We start from the raw sequence: 20,348 nt of genomic DNA, 5'->3' as shown, positions 1-20,348 counted from the left end.
GTTGTCCAGCAGAAGGGGCCGCTCGCTCTAGTGGTTGCTTCACGAGCTCTCACTGCTGTAGTTCCCACGCTAGCTTGTCAGTTGAATGAGTGACAAGCCAACCGTAAAAATGTGTTTCAATAAAAATGGACATGATTTCTCTTTGTACTTCATGCCACAAACCAACTTTGTTTAATTGTCAAGAAGACATGCACAGGTTTTAAAAGGGGTAAATTAGCTTTGCTGAAAGGACAGCAACTTTTGATGAACAGATCAACCTCTGCTGCAGAGAAATTGACATGAGATTACATGCTTCTTGGCTAGGCATAAGAAGGCCTTTACCCTTTGCAGACATAGTGAAAGAGTGCTTTTTGTGTTCAGCATAAATAATGTGCTTACTTCACTAGCAAACATGCAATTCTAAAGCAAATACATTAACTTCATCTTTCTTACACAACCTTAATAAGAAGGGTTGAATATATAGGAAAATACATTGGTAAGCAGCTAAACGAGGATATATCACTGGCTCCGTGTTTCAGCTTAGCATTTGACGAAAGCACAAATGTTTGTGACATTGCTCAGTTATGCGTATGGGTCCGGTTCCCTAAAGATACGTCTTATCGGAAATAAATATTGTGCTTATTACTGCAAAGTGAAACGGGAGGAGAGGATGTGTTGAATGCACTTCAGACCTTTATGAATGGGAACAATCTGAACTGGTACAATCTTGCATGTGTGTGCCCTGATGGAGCCCCAAAGAAAAGGGACTTGTCAGGCTGATGAGAAAGAGAGAGGGTATCCTCAACTTCGCTGCTTATCTTTGCATCATATATCAGGAGGTACTTGTTGCAAAACTCAAGAACAGAGAGTTGAAGATTGTGATGCAGCTGTTTGTACAAGTGGTCAACTTTAATGTTTCAATAGCACTGAATCTTCGCCATATTCGTAAACTGCGGCAGGAGTATGAGACAGAAAATGGCGACTTGGTGATGTACAACGAGGAGAGATGGTTATCTCATGGCAGAGTACTTGAGCAGTTTGAGTCTCCTCCCCCAAATATGCGAATGCCTCTCAACCAAGGGGAGAGACGAGCCAGACTTGGAGAATCCAGAATGGGATAATAAAGTATGCCACATTGACTGACCTCACCTGCCAATGCACTGAATCTCAATCTCCAAGTGAATAAAAATCCACATAACCAGGGGATGTGGGATGGGGAGTGAACAAAATATATTTTAGAATAGAATGTACGATTTTACAGTGGGATGTTCCCAGTGACTTTTTACCCTTCAATTTAATCCCTGTAGGTAGCATGCTGTGTCGTCACAACGTTTCAAAACAAAATCACCACACTGTTCTTACCTGACAGACAGTTTGTGCACTTCCCAAAACTCAGAGCAGTCACCACAGATGACCAGAACTTTTGCAAATTTCAACTAGAATGTATTTGTGGAAGTGTTGGAGGAGCCAAGGGGGGAGTTTGAATCCAGATTCCAAGATGTACAGGAGTACAATGAGTTTTTCCATGTCATTGAGACCCCTTCCAAGTCCCAGTGTCTTCTCTGTCCCCAGTTATCACAGGCCTCTCCCCTGACCGTGCTGCAGTGGAATGTGAAGTTGTTTAGCTTCTGGGAAATGACACCCTGAAAGCTGAGATGGGAACCGGTCTTTCCCACTTCTGGAACATGGTCCCTGACACAGAGTACCCAGCTCTGAAGCAGTGTGTGCTAAAAATTGATGTCCTTTTTTGTGAGCACATATACTTGTGAATCAACATTTTCAACCATGAACATTGTGAAGAGAAAAACACATGAACAGACTGACCAATGCACATCTGTACTGCATTACAATGATTGCAATGACACAGTATTGTATGAGGAGTGTCAAGGAGCAGCAGGCACAATTCTGCTAATCATACTATTAAGCAGGTTGCTCTTCAATAGGTGTGTTTATACATGGCTATTTGTTTTATGTGCTGCATTTGGAGTGTATTTTTATAAAATATTACATTAGCAGACAAAACTTCTTAATTGAGGTATGTTATTTCAATTTGAGGTTAACGCGGCGGCTCTCTCAGTGATTGAATTCTGCCGATTTGTGACTACCACTGCTCTAGAGGAGGACATCAAGGTGTGACGTTCAGGGCTAAAGTGAGGTTCCTAGGCAGGATGGCATCAAAAGACTGTTAAACCATAGACACAGCGGATGTGGCTCCTGTACAGACCTTGATGGAGAGACATCCAGCTACAGTAGGAGAACTCAGGCAGGTGTTAGTGTTATTTTCCTAATACAGGTGAAGTTGGAAGTTCACATACACCTTAGCCAAATACGTTTAAACTCAGTATTTCACAATTCCTGACATTTAATCCTAGTAAAAACTCCCGTCTTAGGTCAGTTAGGATCCCCACTTTATTTTAAGAATGTGAAATGTCAGAATAAGAGTGGAGAGAATTATTTTTTTCAGCTTTTATTTCTTTCATCACATTCTCAGTGGGTCAGAAATGTATATACAGTTGTGACCAAAAGTTTTGAGAATGACACAAATATTAATTTCCACTAAGTTTGCTGCTTCACTGTCTTTAGATATTTTTGTCAGATGGACAGATGGAATACTGAAGTAGAATTACAAGCATTTCATGTCAAAGGCTTTTATTGACAATTACATGAAGTTGATGCAGAGAGTCAATATTTGCAGTGTTGACCCTTCTTTTTCAAGACCTCTGCAATCCACCATGGAATGCTGTCAATTAACTTCTGGGCCACATCCTGACTGATGGCAGCCCATTCTTGCATAATAAATGCTTGGAGTTTGTCAGAATTTGTGAGTTTTTGTTTGTCCACCCGTCTCTTGAGGATTGACCAAAAGTTCTCAATGGGATTAAGGTCTGGGGAGTTTCCTGGCCATGGCCCCAAAATATCAATGTTTTGTTCCCCGAGCCACTTAGTTTTCACTTTTGCCTTATGGAAAGGTGCTCCATCATGCTGGAAAAGGCATTGTTCATCCCCAAACTGTTCCTGGATGGTTTGAGAAGTTGCTCTCAGGATGTGTTGGTACCACTCTTTATTCATGGCTGTGTTCTTATGCAAAATGTTGAGTGAGCCCACTCCCTTGGCTGAGAAGCAACCCCACACATGAATGGTCTCAGGATGCTTTACTGTTGGCATGACACAGGACTGATGGTAGCGATCACCTTGTCTTCTCCAGACAAGCTTTTTTCCCTGTACCTTTTGCAGAATATCAGTCTGTCCCTGACGTTTTTCCTGGGGAGAAGTGGCTTCTTTGCTGCCCAACTTGACCCCAGGCCATCCTCCAAAAGTCTTCGCCTCACTGTGCGTGCAGATGCACTTACACCTGTCTGCTGCCACTCCTGAGCAAGCTCTATACTGGTTGTGCCCCGATCCCGCAGCTGAATCAACTTTAAGAGATGGTCCTGGAGCTTGCTGGACATTCTTGGGCACCCTGAAGCCGCCTTCACAACAATTGAACCGCTCTCCTTGAAGTTCTTGATGATCCGATAAATTGTTGTTTAGGTGCAATCTTACTGGCAGCAATATCCTTGCCTGTGAAGCCCTTTTTGTTCAAAGTAAAGATGACGGCACGTGTTTCCTTGCAAGTAACCATGGTTGACAGTGGAAGAACAATGATTCCAAGCACCACCACCTATCAATCTTCCAGTCTGTTATTTGCACTCAATCAGAATGACAGAGTGATCTCCAGCCTTGTCCTCGTCAACACTCACACCTGTGTTAATGAGAGAATCACTGACATGTTGTCAGCTGGTCCTTTTGTGGCAGGGCTGAAATGTTTTTGGGGATTCAGTTAATTTGCATGGCAAAGAGGGACTTTGCAAATGATTGCAATTCATCTGATCACTCTTTATAACTTTCTGGAGTATATGCAAATTGCCATCGTACAAACTGAGGCAGCAGACTTGGTGAAAAGTTATATTTGTGTCATTCTCAAAACTTTTGGCCTCAACTGTACACTCAATTAGTATTTGGTAGCATTGCCTTTAAATTGTTTAACTTGGGTCAAACATTTTGGATAGCCCTCCACAAGCTTCCCACAATTTGTTGGGTGAATTTTGGACCATTCCTCCTGACAAAGCTGGTGTAACTGAGTCAGGTTGGTAGGTCTCCTTTCTTGCACACACTTTTTCAGTTCTGCCCACAAATTTTCTATAGGATTGAGGTCAGGGCTTTGTGATGGCCACTCCAATACCTTGACGATGTTGTCCTTAAGCCATTTTGCCACGACTTTGGAAGTATGCCTTGAGTCATTGTCCATTTGGAAGACTCATTTGCAACCAAACTTTAACTTCCTGACTGATGTCTTGAAATGTTGCTTCAATATATCCACATAATTTTTCTACCTCGTGATGCCATCTATTTTCTGAAGTGCACCAGTCCCTACTGCCGCAAAGCACCCACACAACATGATCCTGCCACCCCTGTGCTTCACGGTTGGGATGGTGTTCTTTGGCTTGCAAGTCTCCCCCTTTTTCCTCCAAACATAACAATGGTCATTATGGCCAAACAGTTAAATTTTTGTTTCATCAGACCAGATGATATTTCTCCAAAAAGTACGATCTTTGTCCCAATGTGCAGTTGCAAACCATAGTCTGGCTTTTTTATGGCGGTTTTGGAGCAGTGGCTTCTTTGCTGAGCGGCCTTTTAGGTTATGTCAATATAGCACTTTTTTTACTGTGGATATAGATACTTTTGAACCTGTTTCCTCCAGCATCTTCACAAGATAGAACAGTAGCCAATCAAATGCATGCATCTGACTTGCTCGAGAATTGAAAGACTAACAATTACAAAGTAGGCCCCGTTGTCTACACCTGTTGTATTCGGCACGTGTGACAAATGCAGTTTGATTTGGTTTGCTGATCTACGATCAGAGCTCTGACCACGTCCGTACCAGACAGGTTAAACACGGGTCGATGGGGTCAAAAAAAGTAAATTATCATTATGCTATTCAGAGTTCAATCAGTATGCATCAGCTGTTTGGAGCAAGGGAAGGAACAGTAAGAAGACAAAGGAATATTTAGAAGTCCAAAGAAACATGCATAGTACCGACAACATTTCTTAACTTGATCCCAAAGCTAGTCCCAATGGCCACAGGAGTTTGCAAGACAGTACAAACAAATCTGGGACCAGTCTACATTTTGTCCTCTATAGACACTCACCTGGAAGTTAACACAAGAGGTCAGTAAAGCTGGAATGGTTGTTTTTATACTGCTACTAGTATTCTATATTTGGTTTGGGAACCTTGGGATACATTTACACTAGGTAAACATGAACTATACACATCTGTTTGTGCTGTGTTCCCAAATCGTTTCGTTCATGTCATACCAAATATACTTTTTGGCATAACAATGTCCATAGGATTTAAAAAGACCACACAAACAGATGTGGGATCAGTCTAATCAACTACCAGCATTGTATTTTCCGTGGTTATTGGAAGGAGTACAGTACTTAAGAACGTTTTCTGAAAAGCTTTTTGTTAACATTTCATTGGAAGGTCTACTTGTAAGTCGGACCTTTTGGACTTATTAGACTAATAGGTTTTGATCCTCAATAACATGAAGTAAATGCATTGGTATTATCATATTTGGGATGCTTTCTCAAAGCAATCTGGCTCATATATCAAATAAAACAAAGACAAATGGATTGCATAAAGAATTTGATATGTATAGCACTTTATTTCCAAGTTCTCCAAATGCTTATTTATTCATTGTAAAGGGGAACACTCGCCTCAAAATTATCTCTCCTCTCTCTCTCTCTCTCTCTCTCTCTCACACTCTCACTCACTCATAAAGACTTCCCTTCTCTCTCCACAGGTACTGCGAGTGGTGCGTCTGATAAAGATCTCCCCGGCACTAGAGGACTTTGTGTACAAGATATTTGGTCCCGGTAAGAAGCTGGGCAGCTTGGTGGTGTTCACAGCGAGCCTGCTCATAGTCATGTCAGCCATCAGTCTACAGATGTTCTGCTTCGTGGAGGAACTGGACCGATTTACCACCTTTCCCAGAGTAAGAGTTATTGGAAGCACAACTGGTATAATGCGTTATGATGCAGTCATAATGCATTATAAGACCTGTTCTAAGCATCTATGATCCCATTTTAATGTTAATCCTTCAGTGAATGATGTTGGCCTATTGTAGCTCATTCACTAGGGTAAGACCTAATTCACTCACTCACACACTCATTCACTTATGGTAATGAATGTTTGGGATGAGTTTAATATTACAGGCCACATTCCTGATTTGTCATTTTCTGAGCAACTGAACCTGTAGCATAAAAATGGGTCCCACTATTAACTCCCACTTTTCTCCCCACTGAACACTACCCATTCTTTTCTTCTTGAACACGTGATGCACAGGTGGAAATCTGGAAAAAGTCAGGATAATCATGCTAGTGTGGTGGTATTTAATTTGTCGACAGATGTGGGGCCCACCGCCACCTCCTTTGATTTCTAAGTGCTCATCAGCTTCTTTCTTTCTCATTAGTCACATCCTTTCATCCACCCCCCTCCCCGCCCCTTTTTCCCCCGCTTCCACTGATTCTAGCACAGTTGGACTTGGAGAGGTTCTCGTAAACAGATGCCGCTCTTCGTCTTCCCTTTTCCGGGACACACACACACACACACACACACACACACACACACACACACACACACACACACACACACACACACACACACACACACACACACACATACATACACACACACAAACGAACAAACTCTCATATGGATTCACACATGGATTCACACCAACCACAAGTGCATGGACACACTCACATACACACACAGGCACATATGGGTACATTCACACAGGGGCACATAATGCATACACACCGCACACACATCAGATTTAATGATGTCCCCCGCGGATAGATCTGTTGCTGGGTTTATCATTATCTGCAGTGACTTGGGGTGTAGATTTAGGAGAGGAGAAGAGAGGGGAGCAGAGGGGAGAAAACAGGAGAGGGATCCATCTTATTCTCTATCTCCAATAACCCCCTTAGCCCTCCCCCTCAGTTTTGTGCGATCCCGCGAGCCCCATCATGTCATCGTGGTATCCCAATTCAAGTTTGAGCGAGACGTAGTGCCTTTTCAACCCTCTAGTTGGTCCTCCAAACAAAGTGAATCGAGATGCAAACTTTCTTTCGAGTGGTAACCAAAACTCCAATGAAGCTCTGCGATCCAAGTTTGTAGAGTTGCTTCAGCAAAAATGACAGACAAATATACTAGGAGGGAAGCAAATGTAATTATAAGTAATTATAACTTCATAACAAATCATGCTTTGCTCAGAATGTTTGTGCAATACATTTCAACGACCAAAAACCACTTCTGGGTCATGAATCTGAAGCTACGCGCTTATTTCTCAACCTCCCTGATCTGAAATATTACTTACCTGTTGCTGCTGACCGAGATTACCACCTGCAATGAAAAAGAGGAAGGACAGGGGGACTCCAAGCTAGGATGAAAATGCTCCTCTTCCTAATATCTTGATGGCTAATGTCCAATCGCTGAAAAAAATATCAGGGAATGCTGTGCCATCGTTTTTACAAAGACATGACTTACGAACGATACACTCTATTCAACCAGACAGCGTTTCCATTTTCCGTATGGATCGAACGGCGGTTTCAGATACGAGTGAAGGGATATGTTTCCTCATCAACAATTACTGGTCTACCAAAGTTGAAAACATCTCAAGCTCCTGTTCACTCGACATGGAGTTTCTTTTTTTCTCTGTTTGTTTTAACTTTTACCCCTATTTCTCGAATTTTGTGATCCAATTGGTAGTTACGGTCTTGTCCCACCGCTGCAACTCCTCTACGGACTCAGGAGAGGTGAAGTTCGAGAGCCATGCGTCCTCCGAAACACAAACCAACCAAGCCGCATTGCTCCTTGACACACTGCTCACTTAACCTGGAAGCCAGCCGCACCAATGTGACGGAGGAAACACCGTCCTGCTGGCGACAGATGTCAGTTTGGCCAAACCCTCCCCTAACCTGTATGTCCCTGGGCCAACTGTGCGCCACCTCATGGGTCTCCCGTTCACGGCTGGCTGTGACACAGCCTGGGATCGAACCCGGGTCTGTAGTGATTCCTCAAACACTGCGATGCAGTGCCTTAGACTGCTGCGCCACTCAGGAGGCCCCTACGACCTGGAATTTCTGATGTTAAAATGCCGACCCCACTATATAAGGTAATTCACGTGTCATTATCACATTGATGTATATACCGCCACAAGCAAACACCAAGTTGGCACTCAGCGAACTGTACAAAATCATGAGGCAGCAAGACTCCTCTCACCTGGAAGCAATCTTTATCATCGTAGGGAATTTTAATAAAGCACATAAAAAAATCATAATAAAAATGTATCCTGCCCCTGAAAAAGATTTGCTGGACCATGTCATTTTGGAGTCAATTTTATTATAAATAAGAATATAATATGTTTCTTAACATTTCATCTGGATGCTAACGTGATTGCAGATAATCCTGAATCATGATGAATGACAAAGTTACAGAGGAGATCATACCCCCAAGCTAAACTCTCACCATTACCAGTAACGGGGGAGGTTAGCATATCTTGGGGGTATGACTTTGACCCTCTGTAACTTGTGCAGCCAGGATTCATACAGTGAGCAAGTTATCCTCTTTCTCTCTGTTTATTGTATTGAGAGTTCTATGAAGATTTAATAGATTTGCAGGAAAATAACTTTATGACCACATTCAAAAACCATGTCTGAGGATTTCACAATTTTCCAAACAACACTTCCAAGGGAAACTACCTCGGAAACCAATCAAGGCGCAATTTTTTTATTTTTTATTTGACCTTTATTTAACTAGGAAAGTCATTTAAGAACACATTTTTATTTTCAATGACTGCCTAGGAACAGTGGGTTAACTGCCTGTTCAGGGGTAGAATGACAGATTTGTACCTTGTCAGCTCAGGGATTTGAACTTGCAACCTTCCGGTTTCTAGTCCAACGCTCTAACCACTAGGCTACCCTGCCGCCCCAGTAACATTGTAATCGATGGAATTGAGGACTTAAAGACTAAAACTTGGCATAACACAGAAGTCAAGGCCAAGAAACTCCTGGCAAATCAACTCAAACCAGACCCCAAACTCATGGAGATGGAGAGGGGACATAGAAATGGCACTTTCTTCCCCGAAGGACGGCCCAGATCTATAGTGGTGAAACTGCTCAGGTTCAAAGACAAGGAGAAGATTCTCATAATAGCCAAGTGCCTGAAGGGAACCAAAATCTTCATCAATGAAGGTACGTCTCAAAATAAAGGAACTGCTGCCACAACTAATTGAAGAATGAAAAGTATGATCAGCTTGTCGTTCTACGATTTTACACACACATGATTTTTTCTACTTTGTTAGTGCGTTTCACATAACCTCACGGCCAAAAACAAACATTGCTCTAATTGTCAGTGCCCTCTGAAGTCTTCAGTTGTGTTATGCGGACTGTGTCAATGTGCATTCCAAAGGAAGTTCACTCCTATTGATAAAACTAACACAAACGTATGGTTGTATTGGACATGTGAGACATGCACTTCTATTTTTCTGTTCCATTTTCTGGATGATTCCGACTGTGTATCTCTCTTAGTTGGACAGGATGTCAACCCTGATAACACGGTCTTGAACCCATTTAGATATTAATGAAGCGAACGATAAATATAATGATTGTGTTGATCTAGATTCTAATTTCCTGAGATTTACCAGAGATGAGTCTATCACTTGCGATTACCACAATGGCAAGCAATTTAACAGCCTGTATAGCAGTTTATCTAATTTTAACACGGAACCCAAACCGGCTGCACGTGTGTGCCATCGTGCGCCAACGTACATACATTTATTTTGGGTACCTGCTTCTATAAACCAATGAGGAGATGAGAGAGGCAGGACTTGCAGCGCGATCTGCGTCACAAATAGAACTGACTTCTATTTTAGCCCTTGGCAACGCAGACGCTCGTTGGCGCACGCGAGCAGTGTGCAATAATTGAATAATACAGATTTCTTTATTGTAGTAGGCTAACGTTCACATTAAAGACGGAAAATACTGAATGTGTCATGAAATGCAGCTGAAGTAACATAGCTAACTATTGTATTGCGTATAGTGTACAATGCCTACAATGCCATCAGAAAGTATTAATAACCCTGGACAAATTCCATGTTTTGTTGTTTTACGGCCTGAATTCAAAATCGATTAAATATGATAGAAATTAACCAATCTACGCACAATACATCCTGACAATGTGAAAACATTTTTTTAGAAATGTTTGCACATTTATTGAAATTTTAATTACAGTAATACCTAATTTACGTAAGTATTCACACCCCTGTGTCAATACGTTATATTAACCTTTGGAAGCAATTACAGCTTTGAGTCTTTCTTGGTAAGTCTGTAAGAGCTTTACACACCTGGATTGTACAATATTTGCACATTTTTGGTTGGCTGTTGATCATTGCTAGACAGTCATTTTCAATTCTTGCCAAATATTTCCAAGCCAATTTAAGTCAAAACTGTAACTAGGCCGCTCAGGAACATTCAGTGTTATCTTGGTAAGCAGCTTCTATCTTTCTCTCTCTCTTTATTTCTTTCTCTCTCTCGGAGGTCTATCAACTATTCTGCCTGCGGCTATGTATAATTGTGTATAATTGTGCAGTGTATAATTGGCCTTGTGTTTTAGGTTATTGTCCTGCTGAAAGCTGAATGTGTATTCCACTGTCTGTTGGAAAGCAGAGTGAACCAGGTTTTCCTCCACGATTTTTGCTTGTGCTTAACTCTATTCCGTTACTTTATATCCTAAAAAGTCTTTGCCAATGACAAGTATACCCATAACATTATGCAGCCACCACAATGCTTGAAAATATGAAGACTGGTACTAATTGATGTGTTGTGTTGGATATACCCCAAACATAACACTTTCAATTCAGGAATTTTTCTGTTGTTGTTGTGTGCCTTATGTAAACAGGATGCATGTTTTGGAATATTTATATTATGTACAGGCTTCCTTTCACTGTCATTTAGGTTAGTATTGTGGATTAACTACAATGCTGTTGATCGAGGGCCTAGAGAGCTACCCTGTAGTACACCACACTTTACAGTTTTACATTAGATAACCTTGCATTAAAGAGTTCTATTGGATAGATATCTCTGAATCAACGATATAGCAGAGGTTGAAAAGCCATAAGACACAGTTGAAGTCGGAAGTATACATACACTTAGGTTGGAGTCATTAAAAGTAGTTTTTCAACCACTCCACAAATTTTGTGTAAACAAACTAGTTTTGGCAAGTCGGTTAGGACATCTACTTTGCGCATGACACAAGTCATTTTTCCAACAATTGTTTATAGACAGATTATTTCCCTTATAATTCACTGTATCACAATTCCAGTGGGTCAGAAATGTACATACACTAAGTTGACTGTGCCTTTAAACAGCTTGGAAAATTCCAGAAAATGATGTCATGACTGTAGAAGCTTCTGATAGACTAATTGACATAATTTGAATCAATTGGAGGTGTATTTGTGGATGTAGTTCAAAGCCTACATTCAAACCCAGTGCCTCTTTTCTTGACATCATAGGAAAATCAAATGAAATCAGCCAAGACCTCAGAAAAAGAAATTGACGACCTCCACAAGTCTGGTTCATCCTTGAGAGCAATTTCCAAATGCCTGAAGGTACCACGTTCATCTGTACAAACAATAATACGCAAGTATAAACACCATGGGACCACACAGCTGTCATACTGCTAAGGAAGGAAACGCGTTCTGTCTTTTAGAGATTAATGTACTTTTGTGCGAAAGTACAAATCAATCCCAGAACAACAGCAAAGGACATTGTGAAGATGTTGGAGGAAACAGGTACAGAAGTATCTATATCCACAGTAAAACGAGTCTTATATTGACAAAACTGAAATGCCGCTCAACAAAGAAGAAACCACTGCTCCAAAACAACCATGAAAAAGCTAGACTATGGTTTGCAACTGCACATGGGGACAAAGATTGTACTTAAAAAAAATTAAAAAATATATAACTGTTTGGCCATAATGACCATCGTTATGTTTGGAGGAAAAACGAGGAGGCTTGCAAGCCTAAGAACACCATCCCAACCTTGAAGCATGGGGTGGCAGCATCACTTCACAAAATAGATGGCATCATGAGGTAGGAAAAGGATGTGGGTATATTGAAGCAACATCTCAAGCTTGGTCGAAAATGGGTCTTCCAAATGGACAATGACCTCAAGCATACTTCCAAAGTCGTGGCAAAATAGCTTTAGGACAACAAAGTCAAGGTATTGGAGTGGCCATCACAAGGCCCTGACCTCAATCCAATAGAACATTTGTGGGCAGAACTGAAAAAGCGTGTGCGAGCACGGAGGCCTACAAACCTGACTCAGTTTCACCAGGTCTGTCAGGATTTTAAATGTATTTCTCTAAGGTGTATGTAAACTTCCGACTTCAACTGTACATTTTCTCAACAACAGGTTATGGTCAATCATTTCACAGACTGATCTGAAATCTAACAGTACACCTCCCACAATCCATCTTCAATTTCTTCGAGATCATTTCCCTCACTTTGTCCTCAGACTGTCCAGGTCCGATGTGGAGATTCTGCATTTCCGTCTGCAACAATGTTGTTCTGCCTCGATTGTCCCTCGAAATAATCAAATTTCTCTGTCATTGTTATCATGCATTCACATACAGAACTGATGTACTCTCTCAATGACTTACAGAATGCTGTCATCTTTCCGTGATCATGTTTAAACTCATTGAGCTGACCCTGGGAGATCTGCAAGCTGTTCTTCAGGCCCTGCATCTGTCTGGTCAGGTCAGGTCATCTATCAAATCAAATTTATTTATATAGCTCTTCTTACATTAGCTGATATCTCAAAGTGCTGTACAGAAACCTAGTCTAAAACCCCAAACAGCAAGCAATGCAGGTGTAGAAGCACGGTGGCTAGGAAAAACTCCATAGAAAGGCCAAAACCTAGGAAGAAACCTATAGAGGAACCAGGCTATGATGGGTGGCCAGTCTTCTTCTGGCTGTGCCGGGTGGAAATTATAACAGAACATGGCCAAGATGTTCAAATATTCATAAATGACCAGCATGTTCAAATAATAATAATCACATTAGTTGTCGAGGGTGCAACAGGTCAGCACCTCAGGAGTAAATGTCAGTTGGCTTTTCATAGCCGATCATTGAGAGTATCTCTACCGCTCCTGCTGTCTCTAGAGAGTTGAAAACAGCAGGTCTGGGACAGGTAACACATCCGGTGAACAGGTCAGGGTTCCATAGCCGCAGGCAGAATAGTTGAAACTGGAGCAGCAGCACGGCCAGGTGGACTGGGGACAGCAAGGAGTCATCATGCCAGGTAGTCCTGAGGCATGGTCCTAGGGCTCAGGACCTCCGATAGAGAGAAAGAAATTAAGAGAGAGAGAAAGATAGAATTAGAGAGAGCATACTAAAATTCACACAGGACACTGGATAAGACAGGAGAAATACTCCAGATATAACAGACTGACCCTAGCCCCCCAACACATAAACTACTGCATCATAAATACTGGAGGCTGAGACAGGAGGGGTCAGGAGACACTGTGGCCCCATCTGATGATACCCCCAGACGGGGTCAAACAGGCAGGATATAACCCCACCCACTTTGCCAAAGCACAGCCCCCACACCACTAGAGGGATATCTCCAACCACCAACTTACCATTCTGAGACAAGGCCGAGTATAGCCCACAAAGATCTCTGCCACGGCACAACCCACCAACCCAGACAGGAAGACCACGTCAGTGACTCAACCCACTCAAGTGACGCACCCCTCCTAGGGACGGCATGGAAGAGCAACAGTAAGCCAGTGACTCAACCCCTGTAATAGGGTTAGAGGCAGAGAATCCCAGTGGAGAGAGGGGAGCCAGCCAGGCAGAGACAGCAAGGGCGGTTCGTTGCTCCAGTGCCTTTCCGTTCACCTTCACAATGCAGAAAGCCCTGCCTCCAGCTGTTTGCTTTGAAATTGTAGGGACAATTAGGAGGCCTGCATCTTGTGACCGTAGCGTACGTGTAGGTACCAAATCAGAAAGATAGGTAGGAGCAAGCCCATATAATGCTTTGTAGGTTAGCAGTAAGACTTTGAAATCAGCCCTTGTGTCACGTCCTGACCTTAGTTCCTTTTTTATGTCTCTATTTTGGTTTGGTCAGGGCGTGAGTTAGGGTGGGCATTCTATGTTTTTCATTCTATGTTTTGTTCTGTGTGTTTTATTTCTATGTGTTTGGCCTGGTATGGTTCCCAAACAGAGGCAGCTGTCAATCGTTGTCTCTGATTGAGAACCATACTTAGGTAGCCTGTTCCCACCTGTGTTTGTGGGTAGTTGCTTTCTGTTTTGTGTTTTTCACCTTACAGGACTGTTTCGTGTCGTTCACTCTCTTTGTTGTTTTTTGTCATTCAGTGTTCAGTTCATTTAATTAAATTTACTATGAACACTTACCACGCTGCCTGTTGGTCCGATGATTCCTATTCCTCATCATCTGACGAAGAGGAGAGCCGTTACACCTTGCCTTAACAGGAAGCCAGTGTAAAGAGGCTAGCACTGGAGTAATATGATCACATTTTTTGGTTCTAGTCAATATTCTAGCAGCCGTATTTAGCACTAACTGAAGTTTATTTAGTTCTTTATCCAGGTAGCCGGAAAGTAGAGCATTGCAGTAGTCTGACCAAGAAGTTACAAAAGCATGGATGAATTTTTCTGTGTCATTTTCGACAGAACATTTCTGATTTTTGCAATGTTACGTAGATTGAAAAATGCTGTCCTTGAAACAGTCTTGACATGTTCGTCAAAAGAGAGATCAGGTTCCAGAGTAACGCCGAGGTCCTTCAGTTTTATTTGAGACGACTGTACAACCATCAAGAGTAATTGTCAGATTCAACAGAAGATCTCTTTGTTTCTTGGGACCTAGAACAAGCATCTCTGTTTTGTCCTAGTCTAAAAGTAGAACAATTGCAGCCATCCACTTCCTTATGTCTAAAACACAGGCTTCCATGGAGGGCAATTTTGGGGCTTCACCATGTTTCATTGAAATGTACAGCTTTGTGTCATTCGCATTGCAGTGAAAGTTAACATTATGTTTTCGAATGACATCCCCAAGAGGTAAAATATATAGTGAAAAGAGACAAACATATATTTCTGACAGAAAAGATCTAAACCAGGACAGAACTTGTCCGTGTAGACCAATTTCGGGTTTCCAATCTCTCCAAAAGAATGTGGTGATCGATGGTATCAAATGCAACACTAAGGTCTAGGAGCACAAGGACAGATGCAGAGCCTCGGTCTGACGCCAAGGTAATTTACCACCTTCACAAGTGCAGTCTCAGTGCTATGATGGGGTCTAAAACCAGACTGAAGCATTTCGTTTACATTGTTTGTCGTCAGAAAGGCAGTGAGTTGCTGCACAACAGCTTTTTCTAAAATTCTTGAGAAGAATGGGAGATTCGATATAGGCTGATAGTTTTTTATATTTTCTGGGTCAAGGTTTGGCTTTTTCAAGAGAGGCTTTATTACCGCCACTTTTATTGAGTTTGGTACACATCTGTCTATGAATTGTGTGGTAGGCTATCCTGGTGGATTCTGCTGTGCGCGAGTGATGTAGTGATTTCCCATTTGCAAGGGTTATTTATCTCTCCCTACAACTAATTGCTCCATTTGAGGGCCACTCCCCCACAGAAGGAGACTCGAAAACGAGGGGGAGGGCTAAGGGGGTATTAGGATTGAGCCTTACAATAGGCCCTGAAGGCACAGGGGATCAGTTGACCTTCATCTGACCTACAAACAGACTGGGAATGGACATGGGGCCAAGTCTCCAAGTCATAGCCCCCTTCGGGGTCTGTATCAGACACACAAATATGCATGCATGCATTCACGGACACATCCACACACACGTGCACACAAGTACACACACACACACACACACACACACACACACGCACACACTAGTGATGCACACAATAATTCATAACCCACATTCCCCGCGGTTATATCTGTAATGCGGGCAGGTTTAGGGACATGAAATATTGTGTGGATGAAGGGCGGGTGGGTGGCTAGCGGGCGGGTTGAATAAATGAAAAAATGCATTAAATTGTTATGCAGTTCATATCTATAGGCTACATTGAGGCTTTTACTTGGCTTTGGTGTGTAGTGTAAGCATAAGCTTTAGGGCCTAACTGTAGCATGCCAAATACACAGCAATTGCCAAATGCTTTTTGGAACTTGGGCAGATAAAGTTAACGTGTATCCACTCAGTCAAAATGGACAGTGCCGGAGTGTAATTGAATAAGAGAAAAACTGCTAAATGGAGAGTTGAAAATAAGGAGAAGGGGGGGGCAGAACAGTAGTCTAATGTTTGGGAAAGATTTGGTGAAAGGGATGATATGCTACATGGCCGAAGGTACAGTGCCTTGCGAAAGTATTCGGCCCCCTTGAACTTTGCGACCTTTTGCCACATTTCAGGCTTCAAACATAAAGATATAAAACTGTATTTTTTTGTGAAGAATCAACAACAAGTGGGACACAATCATGAAGTGGAACGACATTTATTGGATATTTCAAACTTTTTTAACAAATCAAAAACTGAAAAATTGGGCGTGCAAAAGTATTCAGCCCCCTTAAGTTAATACTTTGTAGCGCCACCTTTTGCTGCGATTACAGCTGTAAGTCGCTTGGGGTATGTCTATCAGTTTTTCACATCGAGAGACTGACATTTTTTCCCATTCCTCCTTGCAAAACAGCTCGAGCTCAGTGAGGTTGGATGGAGAGCATTTGTGAACAGCAGTTTTCAGTGCCTTCCACAGATTCTCGATTGGATTCAGGTCTGGACTTTGACTTGGCCATTCTAACACCTGGATATGTTTATTTTTGAACCATTCCATTGTAGATTTTGCTTTATGTTTTGGATCATTGTCTTGTTGGAAGACAAATCTCCGTCCCAGTCTCAGGTCTTTTGCAGACTCCATCAGGTTTTCTTCCAGAATGGTCCTGTATTTGGCTCCATCCATCTTCCCATCAATTTTAACCATCTTCCCTGTCCCTGCTGAAGAAAAGCAGGCCCAAACCATGATGCTGCCACCACCATGTTTGACAGTGGGGATGGTGTGTTCAGGGTGATGAGCTGTGTTGCTTTTACGCCAAACATAACGTTTTGCATTGTTGCCAAAAAGTTCAATTTTGGTTTCATCTGACCAGAGCACCTTCTTCCACATGTTTGGTGTGTCTCCCAGGTGGCTTGTGGCAAACTTTAAACAACACGTTTTATGGATATATTTAAGAAATGGCTTTCTTCTTGCCACTCTTCCATAAAGGCCAGATTTGTGCAATATACGACTGATTGTTGTCCTATGGACAGAGTCTCCCACCTCAGCTGTAGATCTCTGCAGTTCATCCAGAGTGATCATGGGCCTCTTGGCTGCATCTCTGATCAGTCTTCTCCTTGTATGAGCTGAAAGTTTAGAGGGAGGGCCAGGTCTTGGTAGATTTGCAGTGGTCTGATACTCCTTCCATTTCAATATTATTGCTTGCACAGTGCTCCTTGGGATGTTTAAATCTTGGGAAATCTTTTTGTATCCAAATCCGGCTTTAAACTTCTTCACAACAGTATCTCGGACCTGCCTGGTGTGTTCCTTGTTCTTCATGATGCTCTCTGCGCTTTTAACGGACCTCTGAGACTATCACAGTGCAGGTGCATTTATACGGAGACTTGATTACACACAGGTGGATTGTATTTATCATCATTAGTCATTTAGGTCAACATTGGATCATTCAGAGATCCTCACTGAACTTCTGGAGAGAGTTTGCTGCACTGAAAGTAAAGGGGCTGAATAATTTTGCATCCCCAATTTTTCCGTTTTTGATTTGTTAAAAAAGTTTGAAATATCCAATAAATGTCGTTCCACTTCATGATTGTGTCCCACTTGTTGTTGATTCTTCACAAAAAAATACAGTTTTATATCTTTATGTTTGAAGCCTGAAATGTGGCAAAAGGTCGCAAAGTTCAAGGGGGCCAAATACTTTCGCAAGGCACTGTATGTGGAAACCTGCTCGTCGAACATCTAAATCCAAAATGACTACTTCCACTAGATGTTGGAACATTGCCGCAGGGACTTGCTTCCATTCAGCCACGAGCATTAGTGAGGTCGGGCACTGATGTTGGGCGATTAGATCTGGATCACAGTTGTCATTCCAATTCATCCCAAAGGTGTTGGATGGGGTTGAGGTCAGGGCGCTTAGCAGGGCAGTCAAGTTCTTCCACACCGATCTTGACAAACCATTTCTGTTGGACCTCGCTTTGTTCACATTGTCATGCTGAAACAGGAAAGGGCCTTCCCCAAACTGGATCGGATTGCCAGATGGTGAAGGGTGATTCATCATGCCAGAGAACGTGTTTCCACTGCTACAGAGTCCAATGATGTGGCGAGCTTTACACCACTCTAGCCAACGCTTGGCGCAATTGCGCATGGTGATCTTAGGCTTGTGTGCGTCTGCTCGGCAATGGAAACCCATTTCATGAAGCTCCCGACAAACAGTTGTTGTGCTGACGTTTCTTCCGGAGGCATTTTGGAACTCGGTAGTGAGTATTGCAACAAAGGACAGTTTTTTTCATGCTTCTTTTGCTCGGCGGGCATGTTCTGTGTGCTTATGTGGCCTACCGCTTCACGGCTGAGCCGTTGTTTCTCCTAGACGTTTCCACTTCACAATAACAGCACTTACAGTTTACCGGGGAAGCTCTAGCAGGGCATTGACAAACTGGCTTGATGGAAAAGTGGCATCCTATGACAGTGCCATGTTGAAAGTCACTGAGGTCTTTAGTAAGGCCATTCTTCTGCCAATGTTTGTCTACGGCGATTGCATGACTGTGTGCTCGATTTTATATTTCTATCAGCAACGGGTGTGGCTGAAATAGCCAAATTCACTACGTTGAAGTGATATCCACATATTTTTGTATATATAGTTTAGCATCAGCTATGTTATGAGTGATGTTTGTGAGGCTCTATACAAATTTGACAGTCACAAGACGGGGACTTCAAAATTGTACGTCAAGGGAGCTGTAGGCCTACTGTTCAGATGAGTTAAATGGAACCGAAATCTGGACACTGACTGTAGGTCTATAACCTCTCACATACCCTCATATATAATATTAACTCCTGCAGAATTAAGCAGCATCTTGAGAATGAATGCGTGGTTAGGGACCGTCTGTAAAGGTGCTTTCTTTATCAGCGTCATAAAACTGTCATCTGGACATTTTGCACGGAAAATCCCCCAAAACATTTTGGAGTTAGCCTATGCATTTTCCCGAAATGTATTTTCTTTGCGAGAGAAGCATATATGAAAGAGAAAACAAACTTTACCGAAGCATTCATTTTGTTGAAGCATTCATTCTAGGGCAACAAGTAATGACAGAAGAGAAGCTGCATGTATAAATTATCTAACAAATTGCCTACCAAAATGTCAGAAATTATAACCAGAAACATAGGATTATCTAAAGGCCTGTCAAGAAATTGCTCTTCCATCGCTGACTGTACAGCGCATTTTCTAAATTTGAGGGTGCGGGACTTTTCACTTCATCACATGCAGTCGGGCGCATCCCTAACACACACACACACAGCTTTGTGATTCATGCTCCAGCTACTCTCCATCCACCATGGCTCATTCTATAGCAAAAGTGTGTGTGACATGTCCATGTATCTGTCTGTCCCTGTTGCAGAAACATGTTAAAAATGTCAATGATCTCTCTCTCTCCTATTGTTATCCATTGTATTATACTGTAGGGTGATGGACTGTAATGGAATATTCCTCCCTCCCGCAGGCATTCATGTCTATGTTCCAGATCTTAACCCAGGAGGGTTGGGTGGATGTGATGGACCAAACTCTTGTGGCTGTTGGTCAAATGTGGGCTCCTGTAGTGGCTATCTACTTCATCCTCTACCATCTGTTTGCTACTCTGGTAAGGGCTCTGTCTGCACAGTGTGTAGATCCTAATATATTCCATTAGGCAGACACTTTTATTCAGTAACCTACAGTCAGTGCATACCATAGAATGAATCGATCGAATTGTGCATCTGATCCCTGTGGGAATTACACTCACAACCTATTGACCATTTTGAATTTGTATTGTCCTCAGGGCACCATTGTAAATGAGACCCTGGTCTCTAAGGGTTGTTACCTGACGAAGGCTATTGTAATGTTTCACAGTATTTGTGGGTGGAGGAAGGAAAGATGGAAGCACAAGAGCAGAATACCATTCTGCTGGCTTTCTTTCTTTTAATGAGTCTCTCCACAGCATCACAGTCA

At 42.3% G+C, this 20,348-nt stretch overlaps 1 protein-coding gene across 4 annotated transcripts in view; it reads left to right on the top strand.

Annotated features, from left to right (window-relative positions):
* LOC139380324 (sodium leak channel, non-selective) overlaps nucleotides 1-20,348 on the top strand; it is a 265,187-nt gene that overhangs the window by 119,250 nt on the left and 125,589 nt on the right. For all 4 annotated transcript variants that reach the window (XM_071122925.1, XM_071122924.1, XM_071122926.1 and 1 more), the window contains 2 exons: nucleotides 5,823-6,014; nucleotides 19,864-20,001. In XM_071122925.1, the coding sequence (XP_070979026.1) occupies nucleotides 5,823-6,014; nucleotides 19,864-20,001 (330 nt within the window). The remainder of the gene's footprint in view (nucleotides 1-5,822; nucleotides 6,015-19,863; nucleotides 20,002-20,348) is intronic.

Source organism: Oncorhynchus clarkii, chromosome 22, assembly GCF_045791955.1.
Source record: "Oncorhynchus clarkii lewisi isolate Uvic-CL-2024 chromosome 22, UVic_Ocla_1.0, whole genome shotgun sequence".
NCBI lineage: Eukaryota > Metazoa > Chordata > Actinopteri > Salmoniformes > Salmonidae > Oncorhynchus > Oncorhynchus clarkii.
Note: the sequence above shows the minus strand (reverse complement) of the source record. Positions and strands in the feature narration are given on the sequence as shown.